A 20,559-nucleotide genomic window follows, 5' to 3' on the forward strand; every position below is an offset into this window, starting at 1 on the left:
TGAGTGCGGTGTATGCCCGACGGCAGTGAGTGCGGTGTTGGCCAAACAAAGCGACAAAAAGGAACACCCGGTGTACTACGTGAGCAAGACTCTCCACGGTGCAGAAATCCGGTACCTAAACATAGAAAAATTCGCCCTCGCAGTCGTCAGCGCCGCTCGAAAGCTCCGCCCCTACTTCCAGGCCCACCCCATTGTGCTTCTGACCGACCAACCCCTGAGGAAAATTCTCCAGAAACCAGAGACCTCGGGTAGGATGGTCAGTTGGGCCGTCGAGTTGGGGGAGTTCGACATACAAGTCCGCCCGAGACCAGCCATTAAATCCCAGGCCCTCGCTGACTTTATAGTGGAATCCACGGCCCTGGCCGAGGAACCAGCGACAACGGAAAATGGCGACGGCCCCACCAAACAGACGGCTAGCAAAACCGTGGCGGAACAAAGCGACGAGGTTCATTGGACCCTGCACGTTGACGGCTCAGCAGGCCAGAAGGGCACGGGGCGGGGGTGGTCCTCCACGGCCCAGAAGGATTCACACTGGAATGCGCCCTCAGGTTAGATTTCAAAGCCTCCAACAACGAGGCTGAATACGAAGCCTTGCTGGCAGGACTAAGTCTAGCCGCGGAGCTCGGCGCAGGAAAGTTAAAAGTCCATAGCGACTCCCAGCTCGTCGTCAACCAAGTGAACGGCGTATACGAAGCCAAGGGCCCCGGAATGAAGAGATACCTCCAGAAGGTAAAAGAAAAGCTGCAGGGGATGGGAGAGGTAGAGATCCTCCAAGTACCACGGGACATGAACAACCGAGCAGATGCATTATCAAGGATGGCCGCCGAAGAGACCCATGACTTCGGTACCGTGCTCACAGAAATACTGCCCCACCCCAGCATCGACGATGTGCAAGTCTTGGAAATCCCACCTGGACCAAACTGGATGGACCCCATCATACGATACCTGAAAGACGGTATACTACCAGCAGATAAGCTGGAAGCCCGGCGCCTAACTGCAAGAGCCGCCCACTACGTGGTCCACGGACCCAGGCTCTACAAACGGTCATACACATGGCCGTACCTCCGATGCCTGGTGCCCTCCGAATCAGACTACGCCCTGCGAGAAGTACATGAAGGGATCTGCGGAGACCACGGGGGCGGAAGGACCCTGGCTCAGAAAATCGTAAGGCACGGCTACTTCTAGCCTACGATCCTCAGGGACGCCAAGGAGTTCGTCAAAAAATGCAGCCCATGCCAAAGGCACGCAACCACCCCCCACCAACCGACCACACCATACACCGCGATAGCAGGACCCCTGCCTTTCGCCATGTGGGGCATGGATCTACTCGGACCCTTCCCGAAAGCCCCCGAGGGGCATACCATGTTGTACGTCGCCATCGACTACTTCACCAAATGGGTCGAGGTCAAAGCCGTGGCAAAACCCAATTCGAAAGCAACAGAGAAGTTCTTCTACCACGACGTGGTTTGCCGCTTCGGCATTCCAAAGACACTTGTAACGGACAACAGTCCCCAGTTCGCAAGTGCCGAATTTGGCAAATTCTGCGATAACCTAAGCATCGAACACCGTTTCGCCTCCGTAGCACACCCGCAGGCCAATGGGCAGGTAGAGGTAATTAACAGGATCTTGCTTCAGAGCCTCAAGAAGCGATTAGGAGAAGCTGGGAAAGACTGGGTAGAAGCGCTACCTAGCATCCTCTGGGCCTATCGAACGATGCCGCGGACCGCGACCGGAGAATCCCCTTTTAGTTTATACTTCGGGGCCAAAGCGGTCATTCCGTTGGAAATTGGCCTCCCCAGCTTCCGCACCGCGAATTATGACGAACAGGGAAATTCCGAGCTCCTCCGAAACACCCTCGATCTCGTGCTTGAAAAAAGAGAGCAAGCCCTTCTCCGAACCGCCTCCTACCAGCAAAAGGTGGCACGGTACTACAATGCCCGGGTAAGAAAGCGCTCTGTAAAACCCGGCGACCTCGTACTACGGCGTACGGCGGTATCCGACCCCCGCAACACCAGAAAACTCGCACCTAAATGGGAAGGACCCTACAGGGTCATTCGAGCACTCCGCCCCAGGGCCTACCAGCTAGAACGTCTCGACGGGACCCCAGTCCCTCGAAGTTGGAGCATTTTCAACCTCCGAGAATTTTACCAGTAAAAGAACAGGGTAAGCCCCGTGTTTTTCTTTAAAAGCATGACGAATGTTTGTTTGTTTCTTTTTGTGTCTTTAGAGGCAAAGATGTATCTTTTCTCCTTAAACGAATCAATGGAATAGCGTTTCTACTTAAGACATACGTATCTCCACTTTCCGGCCCATGATAAACGAGGGACCCGAAAGAAGACAGGGAGCGAGACAGAGGTAGCATCGGGGCCGATCCCCCCGAGAATACCCTAAAACACTCCCCATGAAGAAAAGACCTCCCCCTAAAAGGGCAGGCGGGACCCATTAACCCCAAACTGATCACTCGAGGGGAAGATAGTCCTTCCGCAAAAAAGACACCCCACGGGGTGCACCAGGAACATTCTCGACGATCCGATTAAAATTCAAAAGGCTCGAATAACCCGGAACGCACCGTGTATATAAAGAGAAAAGTAGAAAGCAGAAAAGAAGAGAAGAAGAAGGAGAATTCAAAAGTTATTACAGACCCACAAGAAAAGGTAAAATATAAGATCCAAAAGACATCCTGGCATCACTAAGCCCCCTCAGAGGTCTCGGTAACTATAGGATCCACCAGAGCAGCCACCTCCTCATCGACCAGCTCCGGTGCTTCTGCTAGTACCGACGAAGGATCGACCTCAGCCTCGTGCATCAGTTTGTCCAGGGGAAAGGAAGGATCAACCTCGTGGACACGCCGCCGGCATTCAGCAAAAGCATCAATCTCAACATCCACGCTGAACGCAGCCGCAGCCTTAAGGAATTCCTCTGAGCCACGCCACTCCTCCCGCGCCTCCGCCAGCTCTCGGGCGTGCGTTCGCTGGGCCACCGCCAATTTGTCCGACGCACGACTCCTCCCCTCCATGGTTTTCCGGAGGTCTTCCCGAAGTTGAGCGACAGTATCATCAAAGGTTGCTCTCTCCGCCCGGGCTCTGTCCAAGTCCTCACTTAGCCGTCGGTTTCGCTCCGCAAAGGCACTTATCTCAGCCTCGTCGCCAGGAAGGGCAGTCGTCACCCCCAACTCCACCCCAACCCGGGGATTCGCAAGAATGCTATCCTCGACACCGATCTTCCAGTCAGGCTTAAAACAGCTTTCCTCGCGCCTGGAAGCTCTGCGGGGGAAGCACCACTCGTTCCAGAAGAAGTTTGGTCATAACTCTCCCTTACAACAAAGGCTCGGAACCCCTCGCAAGCTCCGTCAGAACGTCACAATTCCTTACAACAAAGATAATCCCTATCAAACAAATGCAAAAAAAAAAAGAAAAAAAATAGCATAAAAGGACACGACACCAATTCATGAAGATCATCCATTCACATCCTCCTGGCCCACAGGCCTACAAAAAAAGAAAGGGAAACAAGAAAACACAGCACAGGGCACGCAGGCCTCAGAAATCCCCGACAAAGAAAGGGATAGGCACGCAGAAAAACAAGGAAACTCAAAGCTTAATCGGAGAACGACTCCTCTCCCGAAGGGTTCCCCTCCTCCTCCCAAGAGGTCTCCAGCAGGGGGTCCGCCTCATATTCCAACAGCTGCTCGTTGAGAAGGTGAACCTTTTTCTGTAAAACCTCGTTCTCCCGCTTCAAGTCCTCGATCTCCTTGCCCATCTTCGAAACACGGCCGCACAGTTCCGTTCCCTGACAATTTGTCCTCCCTAGGCAAGGAGGAAAGACGAAGGGGGGGAAGCCCGAGGAAGGACTTGGGCCCCTCCTAGCCTTCTTCCGACGACCCACAAGATCCTCCCCCGGATCGGAGGACAAGTCTGGGTCACTCGACGACTCCTGGAGGAAACGGGCCTTGCCCCTAACTCGTGAAGAAGAACCAGACATGTTGCTAAAGAAGATACGAAAAGAACCCCTACTGAGAAGGAGAGAAGAAGAACGACGCAGAGCCACAAAAAAAGGCACCAGGATAATTCCCTTCTTTTAAAAACTCGGGAAAGAAATCCTGGTGCCTCAAGACAACGCAACCTCCCTAACGACGCTGCCGCTTCCCGAGGACAGCCGCCGGATAAAACGGCACGTCTCCTCGTACCCCGGAGCCCTCGTAAATATCCTCAAACAAAACGTTACTCCCTTGGCCCATTCAATAGACCAAAGGAGTAAGGGGGAGTTATGATGGAGCACAAATACGGCTACGCTCCCAGATATCGCCACGTGTCATCCATGCACGAGCAGAGCCCAACCATCATGAAGAATGACGTTGGAAAATGGCAAAGACCACACATTCATGACACGTGTCGCCCTCTCGCCGTCCAGACCTCATCATCACAAATTATGAAAGGAAATGGCCACGCGCACCGGCAAGACAGAGGGACGGCCCAATCCTGCAAAGGAAGGTTTTCCCCCCATAATGATGAAAAGAGCCGCACACCTCCCTTTAAAAGGAGAGGGAGGTTGACCTACAAAGGAGGAGAGGGAGAAAAAGGAGGAGGAAAGGACGAGGGAACCGATTCCCCACTCCGCCACACCGAAAAAAGAGGCGAGGCAACAACAGAGGAGGCTAGGAGCTCGATCCTATTCTTCCTGCTAGTCCCCTCCGATCCACTCACTCACACACCCAGAAAAGAGCCCGCGTGCTGCCCCTGGTAACCCTGATCGAAACCCCCTTCCCCCTCTCGCTGTTCTTTATATTGATTGGTCGAAGGATCTAACTTGGGTGTCGAACTGGTCCATTGATCCTATTCTCCCTGCTAGTCCCCTCCGATCCACTCACTCACACACCCAGAAAAGAGCCCGCGTGCTGCCCCTGGTAACCCTGATCGAAACTCCCTTCCCCCTCTCGCTGTTCTTTATATTGATTGGTCGAAGGATCTGACTTGAGTGTCGAAGTGGTCGTCCGGGACCCACCCCGGACCCCCTGACCCCCTTTGTTTGTGATTGCAGACCCCGCGGAGGCCCTCTATCGACCGCGCGATCGCAAACCCGGATTCAGACGCCATCAGTGGGCTAATTAGCAATGTAAAGATATTCACGTTTGATGGCAATGCTAACTAACTCAATTCTAAATAATAAGACAAGCACAAATAACAGAGTGAGAGAGGGAGTGAGAAATCGAGAAATACCAACGCAAGCGACACAAGGATTTATAGTGGTTCGGCCAACGGCCTACTCCACTCTACTCAAGGTTGCACTTGAGAATTTCCACTATTGAGACCTCCACGACGCCCGGCTCCAAGGATTTTACACTCCAAGGGAATTAAATGAGGACGCCCTTCCACCTTTACAATGACTCTCCTTCTCCGTCGAGTTCTAAGCACTTCACCCAAGGGAATTAAAAACAACGGATGCCCTTGCCACCGATCGAATAAGAAAGAAGAAGTATTAGCCTCTTACTAGGCTTGATTACAAGTTGTAGCTCCAAAGATGCTCTCAAAGATAAACAAGTTTAAACCTAACCAATCTCAAGTGGATTTTCCCAAAGTCAAGGCATAATGAAGGATTGGTGAGAGATTAACCCAAAAATGATTCACAAATGAATTTCTAGGGTTTATTAGAGTTGGACAAAGTTCATCTAGTGTTTAGGACCCTTTGAATGGGTATATATGAAGTCCCAACTCCATGTGACCGTTTGGGGGGCAAAACAGTCAAAACTGGGTCAAATAGTCAACTAGCCGTTGGACCACAACGGCGGCCTATTACACGGCTCACTAACTCTGCCTGGGCCCCCGATCAGTGCAATGGGATGTGTCTATTTATCTATCTCTTGACTCAAAATGGGAGCAGGTTTGAAAAAGGATCTTAGAGTGTCTAGGGTTGGGCCAGGAGGGTCTCTTAACGCCTTCTTTTTCTTCTCATCGGCTTTTCAGCCGTTGCTTGCTGGACTAAGCGAGGCAGTACTCTGAGCTATATTTTTTTGAACAAAAACATTTCTCGGAGTTCTGAGAAAATTCTCGGAGTTCCGAGAATTCAAACAGAGCTTTTAATTTTAGAACATGGATCATTTCTCGGAGCTCCGAGAATGTTCTCGGAGTTCCGAGACTGGATTTCCAGCAAATAGTGTCCCATTTGAAATTTTCATATCTCCTTCGTTTCTCATGGGATTTCGATGTTCTTATACTCTACGGATATGAGAAAAATGAGAGATATCTGTTAAAAATATTTTCAAAAATATTTGAAAATGTCTTAAATAATTTTCAAAAATATTTGAAAATGTCTTAAATAAGTTTTGATAGGATTTAGTTGCTGGTCCAGGTTGTTGCTTCGGAACTCTGTTTTGTTCATTCTTGTGCTGAATGTCATATGGATCCCAACATGTTGGTAAACCACCATGGCCATTCACTTATCCATTTAAGTCCTTAAAGGGTGTGTTAGTCTCTTTGAAAAAATATATTTTCAGGGGTTTAAACAATGTGCCTTGACAAGAGAAAATGCAAGAGAGATAGGAATACATTCTACCCTTTCTATCACTCTCTTGAACTCTTCTCTTGAGCTGTGATCTTCTATGGTTGAGCTTCCATGCTTGACATCTTCAAGTTGTGGTACAAGCTCCTTGGTCCTCCAGCTTTGGCCTTCATGATCTTCTATGTATGTTCAATGCTTGATATGGATGATGTTGAGCTTCTCCTTGGTAGATCCTCTAAGGTATGGTTTGTCCAAGAATGCTCTAGCTCCTTTATCCATTGGTTGGTTTATCTTCAAGCATAGGCTAACAAGGTGTGTACTAGTATGATTTGACTTGTGTAGGACCTGTCTAAAGCACAACACTCAAGGCAAATGATCAGTCTATAAACGACTAATCAATTTGCGTTTGTTAATCATCAAAACAAGATGATTGAATGAACCCATGGGGAACCCTTGCGCTTACAGGAACATCTGTCAGGCCAAGCCGTTTGTCCGGCCTGAGAGGGCCAGAAGTTGAAGTGTAAAATCTGTCCGACCAAGCCGTCTGTCCAGCCTGGGACGGCCAGAAGTTGAAGTGTAAAATCTTTCCGGCCAACCCATTTGTCCGGCCTAGGACGAGTAGAAATGAGGAGTGTAAAATCTGTCCGGCCAAGCCGTCTGTCCGGCCTGAGATGGGAAGAAATTTGAAGTGGAACATCTATCCGGCCAAGCCGTCTGCCCAGCCTGGGACGGCTAGAAGTTGAAGTGTAAACTCTGTCCGGCCAAGCCGTCTGTCCGGCCTGGGACGACCAGAAATAAGAATTCCTCTGCACGGCCTGGGAAGAACAGAAATATGAGGTGAAATATTCTAGTCGGCCAAGCCTTCTGAGCGGATGACGCTATATCGTGGTCGACTTGAGATGACTAGAATTTTGTCTTTTAGCGAATCAAGCTATATCCTGGTCGGCTTGAGATGACCAGATTTTTGTCTAGTAGCGAATCACGCCGAGTCCTGGTTGGCTTTAGATGACCAGAGTTTTGTCCTGTAGCGCATTGCGCTATGTCCTGGTAGGCTTGAGATGACCAGAATTTTGTCCTGTAGCGCATCGCGCTATATTCTGGTCGGCTTGAGATGACCAGAATTTTGTCCTGTAGCGCATTGCGCTATATCCTGGTCTGCTTGAGATGACTAGAATTTTGTCCTGTAGCGAGTCACGTCCAATCTTGGTCGGCTTGAGATGACCAGAATATAGCGCAATCTGCTAAAAGACAAAATTGAATTTTGTCTTGTAGCGAATCACACCAAGTCCTGGTCGGCTTCAGATGAGCAGAGTTTTGTCCTGTAGCGCATTGCGCTATATCCTGGTCGGCTTGAGATGACCAGAATTTTGTCCTGTAGCGCATTGCGCTATATCCTGGTCGGCTTGAGATGACCAGAATTTTGTTCTGTAGCGAATCACGTCGAGTCCTGGTCAGCTTGAGGAACGGATGAACTGGAAACTGATTCAGGTCAGCCATTTCAGGTCGTCCATCTCAGGTCGGCCGAAAAACAGATGAGCTACAACTTACCCTTCTTCAGGTTAAGTTTTACCCACGCATTATATCCAGTCTGGCTGGAGATGTTCTGAACGGCTTGAAGAACTGGATTTCGAAGTGAAATATCCAATTCGGTCGTATATGCTCTGAACGGCTTAGGACGACCAAGATTTTGAAGTGAAATATCCTGTCCGGCCATGTATGCTCTGAACGGCTTCGGATGACCAAGTTTTATTGAACTTGGGTTTTTGCAAGGGTTTGGTTTTCTGCCCGAGCCCGTTCCGATCTTTGTGGAGACGAGCCGGGGTGAACTAAGCAGCGAGTACCCAAGTTTTGGCGAACTGGGTTTCTGAGCAGGTTTGGTTTTCTGCCCGGGCCCGTTCCTGACCAGAAGTGCGCTTCCGGTCTTTGTGGAGACGAGCTGGGGTGAACCAAGCAGCGAGTACCCAAATTTTGGCGAACTGGGTTTCTGAGCGGGTTTGGTTTTTTCTGCCCGGGCCCGTTCCTGACCAGACTCGTGCTCCCGGTCTTTGTGGAGACGAGCCGGAGCGAACCAAGAAGCGAGTACCCAAGTTTTGGTGAACTAGGTTTCTAAGCAAGTTTGGTTTTTCTGCCCGGTCATGTTCCTGACCAGGAGTGTGCTCCCGGTCTTTGTGGAGATGAGCTGAGGCGAACCAAGCAGCGAGTACCCAAGTTTTAGTGAACTGGGTTTCCAAGTAGGTTTGGTTTTTCTCCCGGGCCCGTTCCTGACCAGGAGTGCGCTCCCAGTCTTTGTGGAGACGAATTGGGGCGAGCCAAGCAGCGAGTACCCAAGTTTTAGTGAACTGGGTTTGCGAGTAGGTTTGGTTTTTCTGCCGACCAGGAGTGCGCTCCCGGTCTTTGTGGAGACGAGCCGGGGCGAACCAAGCAGCGAGTACCCAAGTTTTAGTGAACTGGGTTTCTAAGACGGTTTGGTTTTTCTGCCCGGGCTCGTTCCTAACCAGAAGTGAGCTTCCGGTCTTTGTGGAGACGAGCCGGGGTGAACCAAGCAGCGAGTACCCAAGTTTTGGCGAACTGAGTTTTTGAGCAGGTTTGGTTTTCTGCCCGGGCCCGTTCCTGACCAGAAGTGCGCTTCCGGTCTTTGTGGAGACGAGCCGGGGTGAACCAAGCAGCGAGTACCCGAGTTTTGGCGAACTGGTTTTCTGAGCAGGTTTGGTTTTCTGTCCGGGCCCGTTCCTAACCAGAAGTGCGCTTCCGGTCTTTGTGGAGACGAGCCGGGGTGAACCAAGCAGCGAGTACCCAAGTTTTGGCGAACTGGGTTTCTGAGCAGGTTTGGTTTTCTGCCCGGGCCCATTCCTGACCAAAAGTGCGCTTCCGGTCTTTGTGGAGACGAGCCTGGTGAACCAAGCAGCGGCATGATCTGAGACGAAGAACTGGGAACTTTGCAAAGAAGCAGTCGCCTTTTTTCATTATCCACACAAGCGTAATTACAATGGCATCCGCTTTTGTGTCGGGCGGCAGGCTATTGATAGTATTTTCTGAGGTCTTCAGCGGGTTCAGTCACCTGGGCTTCGTTTCTCAGATCAAGTAGCTCAATCGGCAACGATTCTGATGTATTTTTTCCTTTGAGTGCCATGGCATAACACTCCCTGGACTGTGGTTGATCTCCTCTGACTTCTCCCACGCCGTTTGGCGTTATAAACTTTATTTTCTGGTGATAGCGACTGCACGGATGAGGTTCTGGCCGGGACGTCCCAAGATAGGGTTATAGACCGAAGTGGCCCTCACTACCAGGAAGTTGACCATTGTGAAAGCTTGACAGCAGTTCCACGACGAGGACTGGGAGTTCAATCTGCCCTTCCACTTTAACAATTTCTCCTGAGAAACCAAACAAATCAGAGTTCGCCGGCTTCAAGCGCTCATTTCCTATCATCATCTGCTCGAATGCATGGTAGTAGAGAATGTCGGCCGAACTCCCGTTGTCGACGAGGATCTTCTTCACTTCCCAGTTCGTGACTAGCATGGTTATGACCAGGGTGTTGTCATGGGGGAGTATCAAGTTGTCGAGGTCCGCGTCTGAGGAGGAGATATCGTTCTTTGTCCTCATCTTCTTGCTGCACGTGTGCACGACGTTACTCGGCGTGCGTAGGCTTTTCGAGCAGCAGATGATGTACCCCCGGCAGCCGGTCCACCCATAATTGTGCTGATGACCCCCTTAGGCTGGGATCGGCGTGCCTCCGACTGTAGACTAGATGGCGGGGGAGATTGGTTCCGCACAGGAGACGGCGGGGGTCGTCGAGGGCTTTGGCCATGAGGGCTTCTCTCCCTGCGCTTTCTTCCGTCACCATTATTTTTAACATACCTTTTTGGGTACCCCTGATTAATCAGCAGCTCGATTTCTTCCTTGAGTTGCCAGCATTCATCTGTGTCGTGCCCGTGGTCTCTATGGAACCTACAATACTTCGACTTGTCTCTCTTGTTTCCTTTTGAGATCATCCTGGTTGGCCATCTTACGAATTCTTCTCCCTCGATTGCGGCTAGTATGCTTCTCCTGGAGGTGTTGAGGGGGGTGTAATTCTCTTCCCTCCTCTGTGGGGATCTTTCTCTTCTCGGGGCTTTATCATCCCTACGCAGCTTGGTAGGGTTCTTTTCTTCAGAGGTCCTCCTCCGGTTTGAATCTAAGGTTGCCAGAGTCTCCTCTACGACTAGGTACTCCTCGGCTATAGCCATCAGATCCGCCACTGAGTGCGGATTTTCGTGAGCTACTGATCGCCAAAAATCATTAGACTTTGCACCCGCGAGGAGCGCATTTACTGCGGCTGAGGGGTCCAAGTTTGGCACCTGGAGGGCCTCCCTGTTGAAGCGGCTCACGAATGTTTGTAGAAGTTCGTTATCCTCCTGCCGCAAGGCCATCAGGGATGCTGTTGTTTTCCTCGGCCTCCGGTTGCTCATAAAATGGCGAACCAGATCGTCCCCAAAGTCCTCAAAGTTGCTGATGAAGTTCGGCTTGATCCTCAAGTACCAGTCCCGGGCTGCACCCGTCAAGATGGTCGGGAATGCTTTGCAGAGGAACCCGTCAGAGGCGTCGTGGAGGAGCATCATAGTCCTGAGCGTCTCCAGGTGATCTACAAGGTCGGTGGTTCCATCATATTGCGGAACTGTCAGCATCTTGAACCCTCTGGGTGCTGGCGCGTTCATAACATTGTCGGAATGAGGGGCTCGCAGCAGAGCCGGAATGACTTTCCGGACTCCTTCGATGATGCCGGGATCTTTCCCGCGGCGCACGGTCTTCCTTGGCTTGGTGCTTTTACGCGGAGCGAGATCGTGACCTCCGGCGGTGGTGAGGCTCTTTATGGGCATGCCTGGTTTTGGAATGATGGACTCGCCTTGTGGAGTGGTGGGTCCGGTCTCCACTAGGGCGCGCCGGCTCTCCCCTGTGGGCACTTGACCTTTCTTGTACAGGTCGTGGGGCCTCTGGGGGATGCTGGGGAGGCGTTTGGATCAGATGTTGGTATTGACCGACAAGAGTAGTCATCTATTGAAAGAGAGCTTGCACTTGATCCGGAGTGGGAGTGGGATTGAGGTGTTCCGAATGAGCCGGACTCTGCTCTGCTGTTGTAGAGGAAGCTACTACCTGTGAGCCGATTCAGTCACTTCGAACCCCGCGATGTACTACAGCTCGGGTAGTTCAGGCAGTTGGTACCCGAGCACTCTTCCGCCTTGCCATTTTGTATAGGGGATTCTAAGAGCTTTTAGTTCGGGTCCCACGGATGTCGCCAATCTGTTAGGCCTAAAATCGGTAACAGATATGGCAGTGACGTGCGAGCTGAGCTGGAGGACCTGAGGAGCTGAAGTGAAGGAACTGAGTCCTACACAAGAGCGCACGAGGTCAGAAGACCAACCCGAAGTCGTTGCTCCGGACGGGCCCTTCGACACTCAAGTCAGTATGAGCAGGAGTGCAGAGCCAAAAATTTAAGAGTGCTAGCTTAGAAGTTATTACCCCTTGCTGTGAGCCTTGAGAGGCCTTTTATAGAGGGAGACCTGGGGTGGTTGGATTACCTACCCCAGGACAGGTGTCGGCCCTTTTGTGGGTTTAGGTTTACCTACTTTTAGGTAATTATCGGATTGCCCCTGGGCCGATGCTGGATTTGTGGTGGGCCCTTCTGGGGCCACGTGTCGACAGGTAATTAGTTGTTGTTTTTCATACCCCATCAGGATGTTTTGTCGCAAGCCACCAATGTAGCGTGAGGCTTGTTGTTCTTCAGTCTCCATCAAATCAGCCCTAGTGATGAGTTGATAGAACTCATTCGTATAATCCACCACGGAACGGCTCCCTTGTTTCAAATTTCGAAGGCTATCATAGATCATCTGCATGTAATTGAAGGGGAGGAATGTCTTCTTCATCGCCTTCTTCATCTTCTCCCACTCGACAATTTTGGGCTTTCCTTGTCGTTCGCGATTCACTTTGAGTTGTTCCCACCAGGAAGATGATCGGCCACGTAATTTGATTGCGACTAGCTTTCCTTTCAATCTTCAGGAACATCTTTTAAATCAAAGATCCACTCCACTATTTGCAGCCAATCGATGAAATCTTCAAGCTGAAGGCCGCCATAGAATTCGGGCATCTCAATCTTGAAACCCATCTCCCATCGGCGATAATCCATACTCCTATCTTATATTGTGCCTGTGGTCCTCTCCGCAGAACTTGGTCATGAAGTGGATTCTCAAAGACACCCTCGGATCCAGAGGCATCGTCCTCCTGGATACGGGCTTCGAGTAGAATAATCCTTTGCGTCAAATCTTCTACTTGTCGTCGAAGTTGATCGTTCTCCATAGTTAGATCCGGTTGGGATCTTGGAGGGGTGGCGATCTCCTCCAAACGTTGTGTACGGCGTTGCGGAGGCATCCTTAGCTATGATACCAAATAACGTCGGAACCACATGCAATCAACGAAAGAAGAAATTCAAGCAATGAAAATGCTAAGAATAATTGTGGGGCTGGAGTGCCAATCCACATTTTGTAGCAATCTCCAAGAGTACACGAGAGAACAAATCTCTGCTCAAAAGAAACTTCTTTCCATTTTTTTCATTCACCACCCAACCATCCCTATTACTGTTCATAAAAGATAACATGTCTTCTTACAAAACAAGCAAGAAAAAGCAAAATATAGAAACTAGCCTATAAACTAAAGCTAAAACATCGTGCGGCTTTATTATGTTGCTTTTGTCACAGCAATCTAATAAAAGCAACAACCTACAAATTAAGAATGACTTCATCAAAGGAAATTCCTAATTCAATAACCTATCAAAAGATAAATAGAAACTTGCCAGAGGCTTCTCCACATGCTATTGCAGGATAGCAAGATGTCCCAAAATCATCTGATTGAGATTTAGTCATTATCTTCATATTACTCTCACAATGATGCACATACTATTAAAGTGAAAAGTGTACTAAATGTGAGAGATTGCATGCTAGATATGAGAGGTTGCTTGGTCGTATGAGATCTAATTCTGGGCCCTCTTTTGGAATGATCAATCCACTTCAACCATCTGTCCGCCACGTAAGCACGTAAGCATGTGCTCCTGCATCACTTTTCATAATGTGAGGCCCCATGAGCAGACGTGAATTGATTTCCCAAGGAAATGGGACCATCTATCTCCACAATATCTGGTGATGGAAGTTTTGCAATTGGGTCCCCATTAGTCAAGTAATTCACTTCTTTTACTACTGAAGATGATGCCTAGCTTGGATCTTTGATGAATGCAAGACGTGCATTGATTTCCCAAGGAAATGGGACCATCTATCTCCACAATATCTGGTGATGGAAGTTTTGCAATTGGGTTTCCATCAATCAAGTAGTTCACTTCTTTTACTACTGAAGATGATGCCTAGCTTGGATCTTTGATGAATGCAGATGATTTTGTGTTTGGAGATCAACTTTGAATATGTGACACCAAGCAGCCCAGTGGAGTAGTTTTAAGTATCATTTAAGACTTAAGCACAACCATGTAGGAGGCTGATGGGGTGTGAAAACACCAGCCTCTCACAGGCCGCCACCTGTCCCAAAGTAGGTGAGCTGCAGCCTCTCACAGGCCGCCACCTGTCCTAGAGTAGGTGAGCTGCAGCCTCTCACAGGCCGCCACCTGTCCCAGAGTAGGTGAGCTGCAGCCTCTCACAGGCCGCCACCTGTCCTGGACATCTGTCCAGGACACCTCACCAGATTTTCCCTATAAATAGGGGATCAAAGCTCAGACCAATGGGTAATGAAAAATCCCTTCTCTCCCTAAAAACTCTTAGACATCTCCCCTTCACTCCTGCTCATACTGACTTGAGTGTCGAAGGGCCTGTCCGGAGTAAAACCCGGTCTGGTCTTCTGACCTCGCTTGCCTTGTGCAGGACTCAGCCCTCATAGCAGGACTCGTTCTCGACCACCTCACTCCTCGTTCACTCCGGTCCCTCAGGACTCAGCTCCCCTAGTCATCCAGCTCAGCTCTCACGTCACTGCTGTACCTGTTACCGATTTTAGGTCTAACAGATTGGTGCCATCCGTGGGACCCAGAACTAAAAGCTGTCCTTACACATCCCACTCACAAAAATGGTAGGACGCAAGAGTACGCGGATGCCTACTGCGCGGGCGCGGACTACCCAAACCGCGCTACCCCGCAGAACCCGGAGCGAGCGAATTGCATCACTAGTAGTAGCAGCTTCTGCTACAGCAGAGCAGAGCCCGGCTCGCTCAGAACATCTGAATCCCTTGCCCAACCCGGAGCAAGTTCAAGCTCTATTTCAGCAGATGATAGCCCTCGTTGGGCAGTACCAGCAACTACTTCAAGTGCCCCCTCAACCTCCTCCAGAGGCCCCGCGACCTGGCCAAGAAAGGCCAGGTGTCCGCAGGGGAGAGTCATCACACCATGGTGAGGGCCGAACTCATCATTCCACCAGACAAGTCCCTCACCCCACGACGAGGCATGCCCAAACAGAGCCTCATCACCGTGAAAGGTCGCGGTCCCATTCCACACAGAGGCGCCGAGCTCATGAAGATCGTGCGCCACCAGCGAAACGTCGACCTCGTCGTATGAGTCGGGAGAGCCAATCCGGCTCTGCGGCGAGCCAGTCTGTGGAAAGGATCAGGTCCTTGGACCACAGGACGGATCCACTACTACAGAGAATGGAGAAGATGGATCATCGGATAGAGGAACTGGCGAAGGACCAGAGCCGGCCCTTTTCCAGGGCGTTCTCAAGCAGGACGTCGTTCACTGATGATGTTCTGGGTGCCCCAGCACCCAGAGGGTTTAAAATGCCCGCCGTGCCTCAGTATGACGGCACCACAGACCCCGTGGACCACTTGGAGACATTCAAAACAATGATGCTCCTCCACGGAGCTTCCGATGGCTTTCTTTGCAGAGCATTTCCAACGACGCTAACTGGCACGGCAAGAGACTGGTATTCCAGGATCAAACCGAACTCCATCAGCAATTTTGATGATTTTGGAGAGGATCTTGTTCGCCACTTCATGAGCAGCCGCAGGCCAAGGAAAACAACAGCTTCCCTGATGGCCTTGCGACAAGACGACAACGAGCCCCTGAAGGTGTTCGTCCGCCGATTCAACAGGGAGGCACTTCAAGTGCCGAATCTAGATCCCTCAGCAGCAATGAATGCACTCCTCGCGGGCGCCAGGTCTAATGATTTCCGTCGAGCGGTGGCTCGACAAAATCCGCACTCACTAGCGGATCTTATGGCCGGGGCAGAAGAGTACATAACGGTGGAAGAAACACTGGCAGCTCTTAATTCAAATCGGAGGATAACCTCTGAAGAGAAGAATCTCCCTAAGCAGCGCAGGGAGGATAAACCTCCCAGGAGAGAGAAGTCTCCGCCTCCTCAGAGAAGAGAAGAAAACTTCACGCCTCTCAACACCTCCAGAAAGCACATACTGGCGGCGATCAGCGAAGAGGAGTTCGTGAAGTGGCCTGCTAGAATGATCTCCAAGGGAAACAGGAGAGATCCTTCAAAGTACTGTCGGTTCCACAAGGACCACGGCCACGACACAGATGATTGTTGGCAACTCAAGGAGGAAATTGAGCAACTCATCAGTCGGGGCTATTTGAAAAAGTATATCCGAACTGACAGCCGCAACCAAGAGCGCAGAGGAAAGAGCCCCCAGGGCCGCAGCACTCGAAGATCACAGCAGCCCCCTGCTCGGGACAAAACCCCTCAGCCGGCCAATGCGCAGCCTGAGGCACCCCGATCTCAGCCAAGGGGGGTCATCGGTACAATTATGGGTGGGCCTGCGGCTGGGGGCACCTACTCTACCGCTCGCAAAGCATATGCACGGCGAGTTAACACCGTGCACACAACCAGGAAAAAGACGAGAACGGAGAATGAGATCTCCTTCTCAGATGCAGATCTGGATAATCTTATCCTGCCCCACGACGATGCACTCGTTTTAACCATGCTCGTTGCCAACTGGGAGGTGAAGAAAATCCTCGTAGACAATGGGAGTTCAGCGGACATTCTATACTACCACGCCTTTGAGAAAATGATGATAGGCGACGACCGTCTGAAGCCGGCGAACTCAGATTTATTTGGCTTCTCCGGAGAGGTCGTGAAAGTAGTGGGGCAGATCGAGCTCCCTGTTCTTGTCGGAGACCCACCTTGTCAAGCTTTCGCCATGGTCAACTTTCTGGTAGTAAGGGCCACTTCGGTCTATAATGCTATCTTGGGACGGCCTGGCCAGAACCTGATCCGTGCGGTAGCCTCGGCCTACCACCAAAAAATGAAGTTCATAACCCCCAATGATGTGGGGGAAGTTCGAGGAGATCAGCCTCAATCCAGAGAGTGCTACGCAATGGCACTCAAAGGCAAAAATGCAGTGGAATCACTGCCAATTGAACTGCTCGATGTAAGGGACGAGCTCAGAGGGACTCTGTAACAACCCTCAAAAAAAAAAAAAAAAAAAAAAACTCGGAATTCCGAGAATAATTCTCGGAACTCCGAGAACTACTGGAGAGATCTCGGAACTCCGAGAAAATAACCTCGGAATTCCGAGAAATCGGACAGTAGTTTTGGAATCCGGTTCTCGGAACTCCGAGAGCATTTCTCGGAACTCCGAGAAAATGCCTCGGAACTCCGAGAACGTCGCGGATTGAGAATCCGAGAGTTTCCAAACTCTCTATGAAGTGCCGATTTCCATCCTTTTTTGGTAAGTTAACACCCAAACAAACCCTAGAAAGATTCATGACCATATATATACACTATCTTAACCTAATGTTCTTCATAAATCAAAACCCTAAAACCTAAGGAGAATAAGAAAAGGAGAATTCAAGGAAAGGGAGAAGAAGGAAGGGCTTTCAACTCCAAGATCCATCAAGCTTCATTCAATTCTCTCCATTCAAGTAATCAATCACATCAATCAAACCAATCCATTCAAAGGCAAAGGCAAGATTTCGGATTATGTTTTGTAATCTACACTATAACTAGAGTTCTTGAAAATTTAGATAAAACCTCTTATGTTTTTGTTTCTTGATTCTTGAATCCAATTCATGGCTTTCATTGAAAACCCACAACCCTATGATGGAGATGATTTAAAGGCCATAGTTTCTTATACCCTTGATACCATTTCCCTCGTACCCAAAAAGGGGCGAGAAGGTCAAAAGAACTACGTGAACTCCTCGTACAAAAACAGTGCGAAAGGTATCTTCGTACAAAAACAGTTCGAAGGTTATAATTCTACATGGGTATCATTGTGTATAGAAATTAATGGGGAAGGAAAGGGAAGAGCATAGTCTCTAAACGATTTTAGAACCTTAGATTCTAATGACTAGAGCAATAGCTTCTAATGAACAATCATATTTAACAAGGAGTCCTATTTTGCAAATTCAAAGGTGTTATTAGAAAAACCTCTATATTATTGCTTATTGTTGCACCAAATACCATGTCTTTCTTGATATGCTAAATTTCTTTGATATGCCTCTAATATGAGATGATTATATCTTTACATCTTCAATTGCCTAAGTTAAGTTTTATTACTCTGCATAACCGTTATTCTTGCATCCTGACCTTTAAAACTTTTCAACAGACTTTAATGGCGAAAATCCAGAAAATCAGCAAATCGATCAAAACGAAGGAGCATTTGCTGATGAGATGACCTAGGCAATGGGATGGGGAGAGATGGCATAGTTTAGGCAGTTATTTATTTCTTTTAGTTTTCTTTCCAAAGTCCTTTGGGGCATGGATATTTAATTTGGCAAATTTGTGGAGTTATTATTGAAAGTATTGGAATAAAATTCTCTTCCCTTATTTTTGTCTCTATTTCATTAAATAAAAGATTTGTTTTTAACTAAGACTTCCGCTGTATGAAAGAATGAATGTGTTTTGTGCCTCTTTTATTTTTTTTGAGAGGCGTAGCAATCTGGATTTTTGGGGCTCGTTTGCTCTGTTTTATAAAGAGCTAGGCTCAGAATTGCCTCAAAATTTAGCCTGAGAATCCGGGTCGTTACAGAGGTGGTATCAGAGCCTATCTAGGTTAGTCAGTGAGGAACCTAGTGCGAGTCTGGGTATATGTCTAAGGTTGGGTAGTTGAACCTAATTAACTAAAGTACAACCTAACCATAATTTACATGATCATAATTAAATTAAGTAAATTAGAATTTTTATGAACTAACAATTGTGTGTTCTTTTGACAGATGGATCAAAGAGAGTTGCGAGGTAATGCTAGGAGAGGTCGTGGTGATGCCCATGTTGGTGAAGGAGCAGATCCTTTACTCATCATTGCTGATCTCCTTAGAGGTCAAGCTCAGGCACAGGCTGCTAACCAAGCAGCTAATCAGGCCGCTTTGCAGAACATTGCAACCACTCTAGCAGCTCGCCATGCGCCTGCAGCAGATCCGACTAAGTTGCACAGGCAATTCAGGGACTACAGGCCATCGGAGTTTACAGGAGTGGGAGACCCTTTGGTTGCAGACCACTGGATTTTGGAAGTGGAAGGAATTTTTGAAGTGATGGAGTGCAGTGATATTCAGAAAATCCGTTTGGCTACCTTTTTACTAAAGGACCAAGCAGGAGTGTGGTGGAGATCCTTACTGCAAAATTATCCTTATGCTAAGAATGAGACGTGGACCGAATTCAAAGTACGGTTCAACAACCAATTCTTTCCTAACCATGTTAAGAGGGAATTGGCATCTCAGTTTGCGTCTCTGAAGCAGGGATCTTTGACTGTGGCTCAGTATGGAGCCAAGTTTAGGCAGTTGTCGAGGTATGCACCTGGCTATGCCTCTACAGAGGAGGATAAAGTTTCGAAGTTTGTTGACAACCTTCGCCCATCTCTTATGGCGAAAGTTGTTCTTCATGAACCTCAGACTTTGGTAGAAGCTTGCGCGAAAGCCGAGATGGCTGAGCGTAGTGAGAAAGTGATTATGGCCGCCAGAATGCCGCCATCAGGGAGCAGGAATCAAGTGCCGCCGCCTAAGAGACAGAGAATGGAAGATGGAGTTCCTGCAAGGGTTCCTTGTGCTATTTGCGGAAAATTTCATGCTGGAAGGTGTTGGAAGACGATGAATGTCTGCCACAACTGTGGAGACCCGAGTCATAAGATTTTGGAGTGTCCTAAGCCTACATTTAGGGACATGAGACCTCAAAGGCAGCAGCAGAATTTTCAGCCAGCAATGAATCAGGGGAACCGAATTAATAATAATCAGCAGCAGCAGAAACCCCCAGCGCAGCAGCAGCAGCAGAATCAGTGGAAAGGGTATCAGAATCGCCAGCAGAATCCGGAGAAGAGTGCATCTCAAGCACCTGTCAACCGAGTCTATGCGCTTAATCAACAAGACGCTGATGCCTCCGACGCAGTCATTGAAGGTCAGCTTTTTGTTAATAATACATCTGTGCATATTCTTGTAGATTCTGGCTCTACCTTGTCATTCATATCGCCAATTTTTGCGAAGGAACTGAATTTGACCCCTATTACTCTAAATTTCCCTTTGAGAATTATTACTCCTTTAGGAGATGATGTAATTACAAATTTAGTGTGTAAGGGATGTATTATAAAGATAGGTGGTAGAGAGCTTTTGGCTGATTTAGTGCTATTGGAGATGAACGATTTTAGAGTTATCCTTGGTATGGATTGGCTAGCAGCTTATCATGCTAATGTGGATTGCTTTCATAAAATCGTGAAATTTGCAATTCCTGGAGAAGAAGAAATCGTTTTTGAGGGAGTGAAGCGCCCTATGAAGAAGATTAAAGTAATTGCAGCTGTGAAAGCTCAGAAGTTGATCAATAAAGGATGTGAATGCTTTCTGGCTTTCATGGAGAAGGAAGAAGTCGGTATTGAGTTGTCTGTTTCAGACATCCCTGTGGTGAGGGAGTTTCTGGATGTCTTTCCAGACGACTTTGAATTACCTCCCCACCGAGAGATCGACTTTACTATCGATCTTGTGCCAGGGACCGAGCCTATTTCTAAAACACCTTACAGAATGGCCCCGGCTGAATTGAAAGAATTGAAGGAGCAGTTATCAGAATTGTTGGAGAAGGGATTTATTAGACCCAGTTCATCCCCATGGGGAGCTCCTGTGCTATTTG

General features: G+C 48.9%; 1 protein-coding gene across 1 annotated transcript; it reads right to left on the reverse strand.

Annotated features, from left to right (window-relative positions):
* Positions 1 to 10,089: 10,089 nt before the first annotated feature.
* LOC143862921 (uncharacterized) lies at positions 10,090 to 11,346 on the reverse strand. The gene has a single exon (XM_077373828.1). It carries the CDS (start codon positions 11,344 to 11,346, stop codon positions 10,090 to 10,092), a length of 1,257 nt encoding a protein of 418 aa, XP_077229943.1.
* Between the last annotated feature and the right edge of the window lie 9,213 nt (positions 11,347 to 20,559).

The sequence above is a fragment of the Tasmannia lanceolata genome, unplaced genomic scaffold (genome assembly GCF_043159265.1).
Source record: "Tasmannia lanceolata isolate RefF3 unplaced genomic scaffold, GAP_Taslan_0.1 ptg000038l, whole genome shotgun sequence".
NCBI lineage: Eukaryota > Viridiplantae > Streptophyta > Magnoliopsida > Canellales > Winteraceae > Tasmannia > Tasmannia lanceolata.